General features: G+C 53.2%; 1 protein-coding gene across 2 annotated transcripts in view; it reads left to right on the top strand.

The window, feature by feature from the left end:
* BLTP2 (bridge-like lipid transfer protein family member 2) overlaps positions 1–11,655 on the top strand; it is a 43,482-nt gene extending 31,827 nt beyond the window's left edge. For both annotated transcript variants that reach the window (XM_083714983.1, XM_083714984.1), the window contains 14 exons: positions 480–686; positions 1,557–1,656; positions 3,258–3,440; positions 4,192–4,313; positions 5,284–5,439; positions 5,637–5,758; positions 6,272–6,452; positions 6,847–6,933; positions 7,175–7,285; positions 8,060–8,195; positions 8,946–9,070; positions 9,710–9,811; positions 10,174–10,308; positions 11,127–11,655. In XM_083714983.1, the coding sequence (XP_083571109.1) occupies positions 480–686; positions 1,557–1,656; positions 3,258–3,440; positions 4,192–4,313; positions 5,284–5,439; positions 5,637–5,758; positions 6,272–6,452; positions 6,847–6,933; positions 7,175–7,285; positions 8,060–8,195; positions 8,946–9,070; positions 9,710–9,811; positions 10,174–10,308; positions 11,127–11,312 (1,953 nt within the window). In that variant the 3' untranslated portion in view covers positions 11,313–11,655. The remainder of the gene's footprint in view (positions 1–479; positions 687–1,556; positions 1,657–3,257; positions 3,441–4,191; positions 4,314–5,283; positions 5,440–5,636; positions 5,759–6,271; positions 6,453–6,846; positions 6,934–7,174; positions 7,286–8,059; positions 8,196–8,945; positions 9,071–9,709; positions 9,812–10,173; positions 10,309–11,126) is intronic.
* The last annotated feature ends 862 nt before the right edge of the window (positions 11,656–12,517 follow it).

The following is a 12,517-nucleotide window of genomic DNA, read 5'->3' as shown; positions in this document are numbered from 1 at the left end:
ATACATTAAAACACCTGTCATTAAAAAACTTTAGGTGTCTTCTAAACATCAGATAGTTGTTTATTCCTTTGACATCTGATGGGAGGGCATTACATTCATATGTCACCTTTTCCTCCAAGGAGCTCAAGGCGGCCTCCCTGGTTCTTCACTCCCCATTTTATCCCCACAACGACCTTGCCAGGTAGGCTGGGTTGAGAATGACCATGAGTGGCCCACCAAGGTCACCCAGTGAGTGTCATAGACCAAGCGGGGATTTGAACCCTAGTCTCTCCCAGGTCCTGTTCCTCATTTAATCCCCACAACGACCCCTGTGAAGTTAAGCTGAGAGGTTGTCGCTGGCCCAAGGTGAGAGCTTCATGGCTGAGTGGAGATTTGAACCCTGGTCCCTAGCCCGGCATTCTAACCACTGCACCACCCTGTCTCTTTGGAGTGAAACATTGCCTGTTGCCAACTCCTGCTCCTCCCTCCCCCCACCCCAGATGGTCCTCCGCGGGGCAGAGACGGAGGGCTGTGTGATTGTCTCGGCCGCCAAAGCTCAGCTGCTCCAGTGCCAGCACCACCCAGCCTGGTACGGGGACACCCTCAAGCAGAAGACCTCCTGGACCTGCCTGCTGGACGGGATGCAGTACTTCGCCACCACCGAGAGCAGCCCCTCCGAGCACGAAGACGTGCAGCTCTGGCTAGAGGTGGGTGCTGTGTAGCGTTCCCAAAGCAAGGAAGGATTGGACTCTGATTAATAGAATACACACGAGGCTTGACCAGCAAGACCCTGGGAGGGGTGCCAATAATAATAAGAATCCTCCCTCTCCACCCCTCGGCCCAGGTCATTTTATTCACAAAAGAACTTTTTACACAGTGTTCGTAAGAACCAATCAGATTTCCTCTGAGCATTTCAAAAAAAAACCATGTGGGGACAATGTGAGGTCAGAATAAATTATTTTAACTACAGAGACTACTCTGAGCATGCATACATATCTGAGAGTAAATAAAACAGGACTGGAGGAATGCTTTTAGGAAACTCTGGAGATCGTAAACAGGAGAGGCAGGGTTTACCATCTTGTGAACTCTCTTCCTGGCCCTTAAGATCTATCTAAAGACTAAACTACATCAAAGTAACCTACTATCTTTATGTACTGAGGATGCCTGATGAAGCAACTGGCCTGTGTATAGAATGCTTATACGTGCCTGTCAGGCGTAGAAAATGAACAATAGAGAAAATGGCCAGAGATGCAGAGGCTTGTGGGATTTGATCAGAAATTATTGTCAGTGAATCAAACCCAGTCAACGCAATGCTTTCATCATGGACACACCCCTTGGTGCATATTTTATAATTCCTCATAGTAATCCCACCTGACTCCCACACTCTGGATATTTGCACTCCTGCAGTGCTGTTCCCCACAACACACACCTTGCCAAAACAAGTGGTCTCGTGTGGCCGATAGCCAGGGGCAAAATGTGCCTGGCGCCTGGCGAATTCTGGACGACAGTGCTTTCTCCCCGGAGGCTGCCCTTCCTCCCTCTCCCTCACCCCTGCTCCCTGCCTCCCTCACCCCCAGGTCAAGAACATTGAGGAGCACCGCCAGCGAAGCCTGGACTCCGTGCAGGAGCTGATGGAGAGCGGGCAGGCAGTGGGCGGCATGGTCAGCACCACCACAGGTCAGTGCGCCAAGAGAAGAGGAGGCAGGCCAGGCCAGAGAGCTGAGTGCCCACCTCCTTCAGCAGGGAGGGTGGCAGGGGTTTGGGAAGGGTGGGCGGGTGGGGGGTGATGTTCTCTCAGCCGCCTGGGAATCTGACCTGCGACTCTTTGGGTTCCCCCCCCCCCCCCAATACGTATACATTTATCCAATTACACAATACACGTACATAGCACACTACCTTATTTTATAACATAAAGCATACTTACATTACTCTATATAATACCTATCTATACTGTACATATCAACATACCTACACACCTACCCCACACGGACACCCACCAAGTGACTTGACTTCCAGCTGTTCTTGTTACGCTACTTTATTTTTCCAACTAGCTTAAATGCGTTTCATTATTTCTTTAATCTCTTCTTCTATCTTGACTTTACTCTCCTTTCACTCTAATCATTTTCTGGATTCACTCAATATCTGTCGGAAACTCTACAGTGGTGCCTCGCAAGACGAAATTAATTCGTTCCGCAAGTTTTTTCGTCTTGCGAAGCACGGTTTCCCATAGGAATGCATTGAAAATCAATTAATGCGTTCCTAGGGAGACCGCCTTCAGACCAGGTCCGGGGACAGTCTGTCCCCGGACCTCTTCTGAAGGCTGGTGGGGGGGGGGGAGAACAACCTTCTGAAGGCTGGCGGTGGGAAGAAAAGCCCTTCTCCCGCCGCCAGCCTTCAGAAGAGTTCCTGCAGGGCTGCCTAGGCTGCGAATAGCAGCCTGCTGCCCGGTGCAAGGGACGCTCTGAAGCAGAGCGCCCCTCGGGCGGGGCAGACATCTGCAGCTTGGGGAGCCCTGCCGGACTTCCCCACAGGGCTCTCCAAGCTGCGGATAGCAGCCTGCTGCCCTGCACGAGTGGCGCTCTTAAGCAGAGCGCCCCTCGCGTGAGGCAGACATTCACAGCTTGGGGAGGAGCCCTGCCGGACTTCCCCACAGGGCTCTCCAAGCTGCGGATACCAGCCTGCTGCCCCGCACGAGGGGCGCTCTTAAGCAGAGCGCCCCTCGCGCGCGGCAGACATTCACAGCTTGGGGAGCCCTGCGGGGAACTCTTCTGAAGGCTGGAGGCGGGAGAAGGGCTTTTCTTCCCACCGCCAGCCTTCAGAACAGCCTTCTGAATGTTGGCGGTGGGGAGGAAAAACCCTCCTCCCACCGCAAGCCCCGGGAAGAGAGGAGAAGCTGTGCGCCTTCTCCTCTGTTCCCAGACCTCCCACCGCAAGCCTTCAGGACAGGTCCGGGAACAGAGGGGAAGGCGCGCAGCTTCTCCTCTCTTCCCGGGGCTTGCGGTGGGAGGAGGGTTCCCCGCTGTCCCGGATATTTCCCTATGGGCTTTCGTCTTGTGAAGCAAGCCCATAGGGAAATTCGTCTTGCGAAGCCGCTAAAAAATCGGAAAACCCTTTCGTCTTGCGGGTTTTTCGTTTAGCGAGGCATTCGTCTTGCGGGGCACCACTGTACTTTTTCCACATAAATTTTGATGTATTCCTTAAAGATAGCCCACTCCTTATTCACTTTTGGTACCATATCTGACCTGCGACTCTTTGCCTCCGCCCACCCCCCCAACCAGACTGGAACCAGCCGCACGAGGTGCAGCCCACCCAGCAGGTCCAGCGCATCATCTCACGGTGCAGCTGCCGCATGTACTACATCAGCTACAGCCACGACATCAACCCTGAGCTGGCCACCGAGATCAAGCCGCCCGAGCCGCCGGCCCACCCTGAAAAGGAGGACCTCCTCAAGAAGCAGGAAGGTGTGTGGGGAGGAGCCAGGAGAAGCAGAGGGACTGGCAGGGGATGGCACGTAGTGGGTGTGCCAGGGGGCAGAGGAAGCTGCCTTATCCTGAGCCGAGCCATTGCTCCACTCTGCTCAGTATTGCCAGCACTGACTGGCAGCCAAGGCTCTCCAGCCTTTCAGCCAGGAGGGACTTTCCCCAGCCCTCCCTAGAGATCCCACCAGGGACCTTCTGCCTTTGTGTCCCTGAGCTTTAAAACAGTACGTTTCCAAGCACAATTCAAAGTGTTGGTGCTGACATTTAAAGCCCTAAATGGCCTTAGTCCGGTATATCTGAAGGAGCATCTCCACCCCCATCGTTCTACCCGGATGCTGAGGTCCAGCACCGAGGGCCTTCTGGCGGTTCCCTCACTGCGAGAAGCCTAGTTACAGGGAACCAGGGAGAGGGCCTTCTTGGTAGTGGCACCCGCCCTGTGGAACACCCTCCCACCAGATGTCAAAGAGAAGAACAACTACCAGACTTTTAGAAGGCATCTGAAGGCAGCCCTGTTTAGGGAAGCTTTTAATGTTTGATGCATTACTGTATTTTAATATTTTGTTGAAAGCCGCCCAGAGTGGCTGGGGAAGCCCAGCCAGATGGGCGGGGTATAAATAATATATTATAATTGTTATTAAACAAAGCAAGGCTCCAGTCCTCATGGTTCTGAATGAAGGACTTTGGGGGCATCTTTCTGCCCTCTTCTTTTACCCCCCACCCACCCACCTTCCAGGGGCCGCGGACACCTTCACTCTCATCCACCATGACCTGGAGATTTCCACCAACCCGGCACAGTACGCCATGATCCTCGACATTGTCAACAACCTCCTGCTCCATGTGGAGCCCAAGCGCAAGGTGGGATGACATATTGGGGACTAGCTTTTTGTTGTTGTTAGCATCAGAAATCCTAGCAGGCTGGGGTATGTAATGGTTACATTGCCTGCGTTTCTCCAGAGTGCTAAACTGTGGTTTGTCTGTAAAAATGTAAGAAAAGGCTGCTGGATCAGGCCATGGGGGCCCCATCTAGGCCAGCCTCCTGTCCTCCCAGAGCCCAGATACCACTAGGAATCTAGGTAGACTTCCGCTGGAGCGGGAGGTTCCAAAAATCCAGCCTCCTCCTCTCACAGAGGCTGATCAGATGCCCCCAAGGGAAACTCACAAGCAGGATTCAAGCACAAGAGCCATTTCCCATCCTGGGATCCAGCAAATGTATTCAGAAGCGCACCTGCCTCTGACAGTGGAGGCAGAGGATAGCCATGGCAGCTAGTAGCCACTGATAGCTGCTTCCTCTTCCAGGAATTTGTCTACTCTTTTAAGGCTTTCCAATCTGGTGGCCATCACTGCCTCCTGTGGCAGAGAGTTCCAAAGTTCATGCACTGCGTGAACAAGTCTTTCCTTTTATCTGTTCTGAATCGTCCAGCATCCATCTCCATTCGATGCCCATAGTTTGCACTTGCCACTGAACCACAGTTTATTCTAACCATGCTTTGTCCGATTACCCTGCAAGCCACCCCACAGCCAAGCAAACCATAGTTTGTTATTCCCCCCCCCCCCCCATAAAACCCTGGCTTGTTTTGCATCTCAGGTGGGGTAGCTGAACAAACCACAGCTAACCTAAGCTAAGCTTTTGGGTTCAGCAAGCTGTAGTCTTGTAAGCCAAGGACAAGAAACCATAGTTTTCCAGGGTCTCAGGCAAAGCAGGGTCCTTCTCATCATTCACCCACCCCGCTGGATCGAGACCCCTGTACTTTCCATGTTGTCCCTGCCCAGGTCTTGAGGTTATGACTCGAGACCTCCCCCCCCCCCCATATTTCAATTTTCGCAGGAGCACAGCGAGAAAAAGCAGCGCGTCCGCTTCCAGCTGGAGATCTCCAGCAACCCCGAGGAGCAGCGCAGCAGCATCCTGCATTTGCAGGAGGCCGTCCGCCAGCACGTGGCCCAGATCCGCCACCTGGAGAAGCAGATGTACTCAGTCATGAAGGTGACTCTCGCTCCCCTCAACCCTCCATATGCTAGGCCGTCCTGCCGTGCATGCCTCTCCAAGGCAGGATGGGCAGCCAGTGGGGGCAGCAGGTCGGCGGGAGCCCCAAGATCCCACGTCCCCATGCGCACCGTGACGGCTTCCTTCCTTCCTTCCTTCCTTCCTTCCTTCCTTCCTTCCTTCCTTCCTTCCTCCAGTCGCTGCAGGATGACGGCCGGAACGAGTCTCTCCTGGACCACAACCAGAAGCTGCAGGAGCAGCTGAGCCGGGAGAAAGCTGAACTGCAGCAGGAAAGTGAAGAGCTAAATATCCTCATCAGGTAGGAGGGGCAAGCTCCCTCTGGAGGCGCCCAGTCACAGCGGTTATCCTGAGCAGGTAGACTGCCTCGAAACCTGGGAGCCCCATGTTGTTGTTGTTTTTAGGAAAAAAACAAATACTTATTGGCTTTTATTTTATCTATTTCTTCATTTATTAAATTTGTATATTGCCCTATACCCCTGGATCTCAGGGCAGTACAGAACATAAAATTTTTAAACAAATACCAATGGCAGAACCATTAAACACTTACCTAGCAGTTCATTGAATGGTGTCTGTTCTTTCCATGGACTTCAGACATAATCCTACACATTCAACGTTCAAACATAACGCAACCTCTCCAATGAGAAGACTAAGCGCTTGGCATAAGGAGGTATTGATTTTGGTCATTAACATAGTTAAAGAAAGGGAAAATGGAGGCGCTACTTGCACAGCTGCGGGCCCTCCTTGCCCCCAAGACTCTCCCTGTGCCCCTATTCCTCCCCCCATCTCCTCACCTTGCCCCCCCTCCCTCCAGGTGCTTCAAGGACTTCCAGCTGCAGCGGGCCAACAAGATGGAGCTGCGGAAGCAGCCGGAGGACGTGGGGGTGGCCCGCCGGACAGAGTTCTACTTTGCCCAGGCCCGGTGGCGCCTGACCGAGGAGGACGGGCAGCTGGGCATTGCTGAGCTGGAGCTGCAGCGCTTCCTGTACAGCAAGGTGGGGTGGAAGAGTGGGGAGGGGACCCCCAGGGGTCATCTTTGCAGCTATGAGACCAGGAGAATGAGAAATATTTTATTAATGAATTAAACTGAGCTTGTAGTGTCTGTTTAACTTCTGCCCTGAAAGCCACACTGCTTCGTCGGATGGCAGCTTCATTGGAAGGCAGCCCTGTTTAGGGACGCTTTTAATGTTTAATAGACTATTGTATTTTAATATTCTGTTGGAAGCCGCCCAGAGTGGCTGGGGAAATAATGAATTATTGTTATTATTATTATCTATCCAACGCCCTGCAAAGTAAAAATCCAAGGAGGAGAGTGGGGGTCACAGCAGATGCTGCCATGGTCAGGGTTCACCGTGCTGCCTCCTCCCTTTCTCTCTCTCCCTCTCTCAGGTGAATAAGTCGGACGACACGGCCGAACACCTCCTGGAGCTGGGATGGGTCACCATGAACAACCTCCTCCCCAACGCCGTCTACAAGGTCAGTGGCAGAGCCAGCAGTCCCCTCCCTGCCCCTTGGACTCCCCACTGCCCAGCCTGGAAGGTGGAGAGGCTTGGGGCCATTGCGTGGGCTCTGCCAATGAATGCTCTGGGCATACGCAGAGTGTTTTCCCCACTGCTCCTCAGCCTGCCAAGCCCTATGATGGAGCCTCTTCCTTTGAGTGGGTGGGGTGTAATATTTGTGACCACGGCCACCTTGCCCTGTCTGCTCCTGCCTGCAGGTGGTCCTCCGCCCTCAGAGCACCTGCCAGTCCGGCCGCCAGCTGGCCCTGAGGATTTTCAGCAAAGTCCGACCGCCAGTGGGTGGCATCTCTATCAAAGAGCATTTCGAGGTGAGACGGCAGTGCGCACGCATGGGAGGGAGAGAGAGGTGATGGGATGCATATGGCAGGAGCTGGAGTCGGTTAACTTCACCGGTGTCATTGAAGTTAACTCTTTAGTCAAAGAAACCAGTGCAGGTCTAGAGATCATAGAATTGCAGAGTTGGAAAGGCCCCTGAGGGTCATCCAGTCCAACCTGCCATACAGGAATTTCAGCTAAAGTATCCAGGACAGATGGTCATTCAGCCTCTGCTTAAAAATCTCCAAGGATCACTTCCCTATAGGTCTTGCCCCAAGGACTGAAGGTCCCTGCCTTCCACTGATCTTTACGTCTCCTTTCCCAGTTCCTTTCCCAGCAGCCTAAGGCTCTGCTGTCTTGTCTCTCTTTGCTCCTCCCTTTTCATCCCTCTTCTGTTTCTGGGAGACCAGAGGGGAAGGGAGCTGGTTGCAGCAAGAGGGCTTCCTCCCCTTCCTGTCTCCTGGCCCCCTTCCTCTCCAGCCTCTGATTCTGCACTGCTCTCTGCTCCAGCCTCTTCCTGCTCACCAAACCCTGTCACCTCTTTAGCTTCTCACACCTCCTCTTCCCAGTCTGCCCCCTCTTCTCCCTCTGACCACTCATCGTTGTCCCACCCCAGATCTCCTGGCCTTCTTCCCTGCTGGTTCTCCCCACCATTCTTCTGTGTCCAGGCAGTCTATGGAATCATGTGAGGGAGAATGGGGTGGGAGGGAGAGGGTGGCAAGGCTCCACAAGTCGGGGATCCTCACCGCCCCTCCCGCCCTGGCCAGGTGAACGTGGTGCCCCTCACCATCCAGCTGACGCACCAGTTTTTCCACCGCATGATGGGCTTCTTCTTCCCGGGACGCAACGTGGAGGAGGAAGAGGTGGGCGACGAAGAGGACAAGTCCAAGCTGGTGACGACAGGTGAGCTCCTCCTGGCCTCCGCTGGCCTCCCATCAGTGCGCTTTTTTATATATAATATTTTTTATTAATTTTAACATATAAATTATAAAATGTACCACAAAACTTATCACTTATACAATCTTTTTAGACTTCCATCAGCCCTTCTGATGATCCACTGTTTTAACCACTTCTTATGCATTTCTTAACTTTATATTGCCTTTACATCTCTTAACAAATCATCCTCCCCCTTGACATTTTTACAATACTTCTAATAATACTCCTCACAAAACTTCTTGCAACCCTACAAACGTCGTCTGTTCTTCACAAATACTTTTCATATAGTCCGTAAATTTACTCCAGTCTTTCGTGAATTTCTGGTCTCGCCGGTTTCGAATCCTTCCTTTTAGTTTATCTAATTCTGCATAGTCCATTAACTTCATCCTCCATTCTTCAATCGTCGGTAACTCTTCTTGCTTCCATTTTTGGGCCAATAATATTCTTGCTGCTGTTACCCATCTGGTTTCACCCCATCAGTGTGCTTTTGCCATGACCTGGCACTTGCCCAAACACTGCGCCGGGCAGAAATAAATTTGTGACCAGCTCCTGTTCCCACAGAGGAGGCTGCCTGCCGCACCCCTGAGCGATTCCCTGTTCTCCCTCTACTCCGCCTTCACTGGGGAGGGATGGGGCTTTATGTGTGAGTGTGCTGTGGGGAGCGGGGAGCTGCTGGGAGCAGAACCCCACCCCTGCACCTCTTTCTGCCCTGTGCAGGCATGCCAGTGGTGAAGCCCCGACAGCTCATGGTCTCCGAAGATTCCCTGGGGACAGGGAAGGGCATGGCTCAGGGCCTCAACCGGACATCAGGGGTCAGGCGCTCCTTCCGCAAAACGCCAGAGGTAACTTGCCCCTCTTGTGAGGTGTGGGAGCACGTGGGGGCAGGGGGCGTTGGTGTTGCCCCAGTGTGCTGGTTGCAACCTGACAGCCATGCACAGTGAATTTTATTATTAAAAATAATAATAATCGTTGAGCTGGGTGTGGAGGAGGGTCATTATGTTATGTTACGTATATGCATATGCCGCCCACCTGGCTGGCAGGATGGGGCCCCTTGGTGCTTTCTCCCAACACAGGCTCCTTCCTCCCTCCCTATAGTGGAATGGACTCCTTTGGAAGGTAGACTGCTCTTCCCAGGGAGGCTCACTTTGCACCTTCATTGCACACCTTTAGGCACCAGGCGAAAATGTTCCTCTTCAGCCAGGCCGATTTGGCTGATTACATCCAATACCCTTTTAAACATGTTGTGGGGAAGGTATTGTTTTGTATGGTTTTTTCTTGGTTTTATTATGTATTCTGTGCTTTATTCTCTTATTTTTATGAGATCTACGGATGAAGGGGAGTATACAAATTTAATAAATTAAAAAATAAAGGTGGTGGACTCTCTTTCCTTGGCGGTTTTTAAGCAGAGGTTGGGTGGCCGCCTGCCTGGGAGTCTTTATCTGTGATTCCAATCCTTCAGTTCCATGATTCTGTGGTTCTAGTACCCAGTAGACGACATTGACAAGATGAAGGAAAGGGCAGCGATGAATAACTCGTTCATCTACATCAAGATCCCACAAGTGCCGCTCTGTGTGAGCTACAAGGTCAGCCAGTCGTCCTGGGTTTGGGGTTTGGGGGTGGACCATGAATGCAGCATGGCTTTTCCTTACCGTCGTGGTCACTATCAATTTATGTGGCAGAGAGTTCCATAAGTTAGCCATGTGTGAAGAACTCCCTTCTCTCTGTCCCCAAATGGGATGCTGTGGCATCCTGGGCGATGCCCACACAACCTCTTTGATCCGGCTTGCGTCTGCTGCCGCCTTAACCCCATCCCGCACCTTCAGATATGTGGGCGCTCCCGTTTCCTGGGGCTAGGATGTGGGGAGCATGGCGGGGAGGAGGAGAAGTGTGTCCCTATCCCCCTGGGACATGGCCTGACCTGCTTCTTCTCCACCCTCTTCCCCAGGGGGAGAAGAACAGTGTGGACTGGGGTGAACTCAACCTGGTGCTGCCCTGCCTGGAATACCACAACAACACCTGGACGTGGCTGGACTTTGCCATGGCGGTGAAGCGGGACAGCCGCAAGGCCTTGGTGGCCCAGGTAAGAGTGAGTACTGGCAGGGTGTGTGGGGAAGGGACATGGGATGGGCCAAAGACTGCAAGGGGGGAGTTTCTGGTTCACCCTCTGCCTGCCAGGCCTCTGCTCGAAAGATTGCCAGGGCTTAGGCAGGAGCCTTACAACAGGGTCCTCTGAGGGTGGCATACAGCCATCGCAGCTAGTAGCCTTCGGTGGCCTTCTGGGAACAGAGGACTCGGCCGTCTGCTGAGTCCCTCTAGCCACCAGTATTGCCTACACTGTCCGGCAGTAGCTCTCTTAGGGTTTATAAGAGCATAAGAACAGCCTGGTTGCTGGATCAGGCTGATCTAGTCCAGCATCATGTCCTCACAGTGGCCAAACACCCCATAGAACCTAGGAATCCAGATAGACTGTCTCTGGAGGTGGAGGCTCCATAAAAGCATCCGAAGAGCCCTTCAGCTATATTTTATCAGCAGTCTCAAAGCGTCAGCAGGTGGGCTGGACAACCCACCTGCCACACACCCCGACACCATTATGCCAGGTGATTGGCAGGCGCACTGTCCCACCCGCCTAGAATCATCAGATTGTAGACTTGGAAGGAACCCCAAGAGTCATGTAGCCTGACCTCCTGCAATGCAGGAAGTGCAGCTAAAGGATCCCAGGATTGTAGGGCGGGGAGGGACCCCAAGGGTCATTTAGTCCAACCCAATGCAATAATCAGGAATCAAACTTGGCCAGCCGGCAGCAGCCTGGGGGACAGACCCGAAAGTTCACCCCACACCCTCTTTTAAGGAGCAGAGCAGACAAGCGCCCCCTTTCCCTCTCGTGCCCTTTTTTTGCAGGTCATCAAGGAGAAGCTCCGGCTCAAGCCGGCCACGGGCGGCAACGATTCCCGGGGCAAGCAGGAGGGCAAGCTGGAGGGCCACGTTCAGCAGCAGGAGGAGGACGAGAAGGCCCGGCTCCTCATTGGCCTGAGCGTCGGAGAAAAGGTCCCCGGGAAGAAGTCCATTTTCAGCAGGCGCAAGTGAGGCCTCTGCTCCGCTGCCCCGCTGGCCGGGGAGAAGAGAGGAGGTGGCAGGGAGGACGTCTCCGCCACCAGGGACCAAATTTCCTGCGGCACATGGGATGTGCAGGCGCCCAGAGAGTCCGGCCACAGCCAGGGACCCAGCCCCGCCGGATGCCTTGTGGCCGGAGTGTCACCCCGTGGGAGCTGGGGGCCTGGCGCCATGGGACGATGACCAGGGCTGTCTGCGCTGGCCTTGGCGTGGTTGCTGGTTGGGGGGCGCCCTGCTGTCCGCCTGCTGCTCTATGCATTGTTTGTTGGGAAACGGGAGGGGAACAGAGTTTAAATAAGAGAGTTTATCATTTGGAGCTGGGTGTGTGTCTGTCTTTACTCTCTCTGGGCAGCCAGCAGGGGAATCGGGGCCCTTCCTCAGCTGCACTGCACCCCCTTCCTTTTGCAGGGCCCTGCTGCATCTGAGCATTGCAGGGGGTTGGACTAGAGGAACCTTAGGGTCCCTTCCAACTCTACTCTCAAATTGTTCCAGCTGGTAGGGTTCGAATTTGGGCTTTCACCAAAACCATTTATCCAGATGAGGGGGGCTCTACACTGCTACTGTCTGGGGCCCTTAAAATATCACTGGCATTTGCCACAGGGACTCTTTTCAAAACTGGCCTCTATCCGCCCCCTCTCACAGCTTGAATGGGATGCAGTTTTAACTCTTACAGAGAGGAGACCTATTGAAATTCACAGCAATGGCTCACTTTGGCCTGTTAAATCCAGCGGACCTGAGCTGAACTTAATCAGAGTTGAACTTAGTCCTGGGGAACCTATTATCGAACCTAAGGGCCATAATCTTTTCTGGGCAATCTTTTCTGGGGCCAGACTGGCAGCAACCTAGTGGTAGGCGGGGTCACAGGCCAGAGACGGTGAGGCAACAAATGCAAGTTTTACCTTTAGACAGCAGGCTAGTCTTTGCACACAAACAAACACAGTATCTGTCCTCCATCCCAGGCAGGCAGGAGTTATTACCGGAGTTTAAGGACAAATTCCAGGCAGGCAGAAACACTTGAGGAGGGTGTGGAATGAGGCCAACAAAGCAGGTGACCTTGGGCGACTTCCAGGGGACTCAGTAGAAAGGCCTGGCAGAAACTAAGATGAGGAATTAATTTGGGTTCAGGCCCAGTGGGTTGCACTCATATGGAAAGCTCCTCTTAAAATCTTTCACTCCAG

This window comes from Podarcis gaigeae, assembly GCF_964106915.1.
Source record: "Podarcis gaigeae genome assembly, chromosome: 15".
Classification (NCBI taxonomy): domain Eukaryota; kingdom Metazoa; phylum Chordata; class Lepidosauria; order Squamata; family Lacertidae; genus Podarcis; species Podarcis gaigeae.
This window is presented reverse-complemented; position numbering and strand designations above follow the sequence as displayed.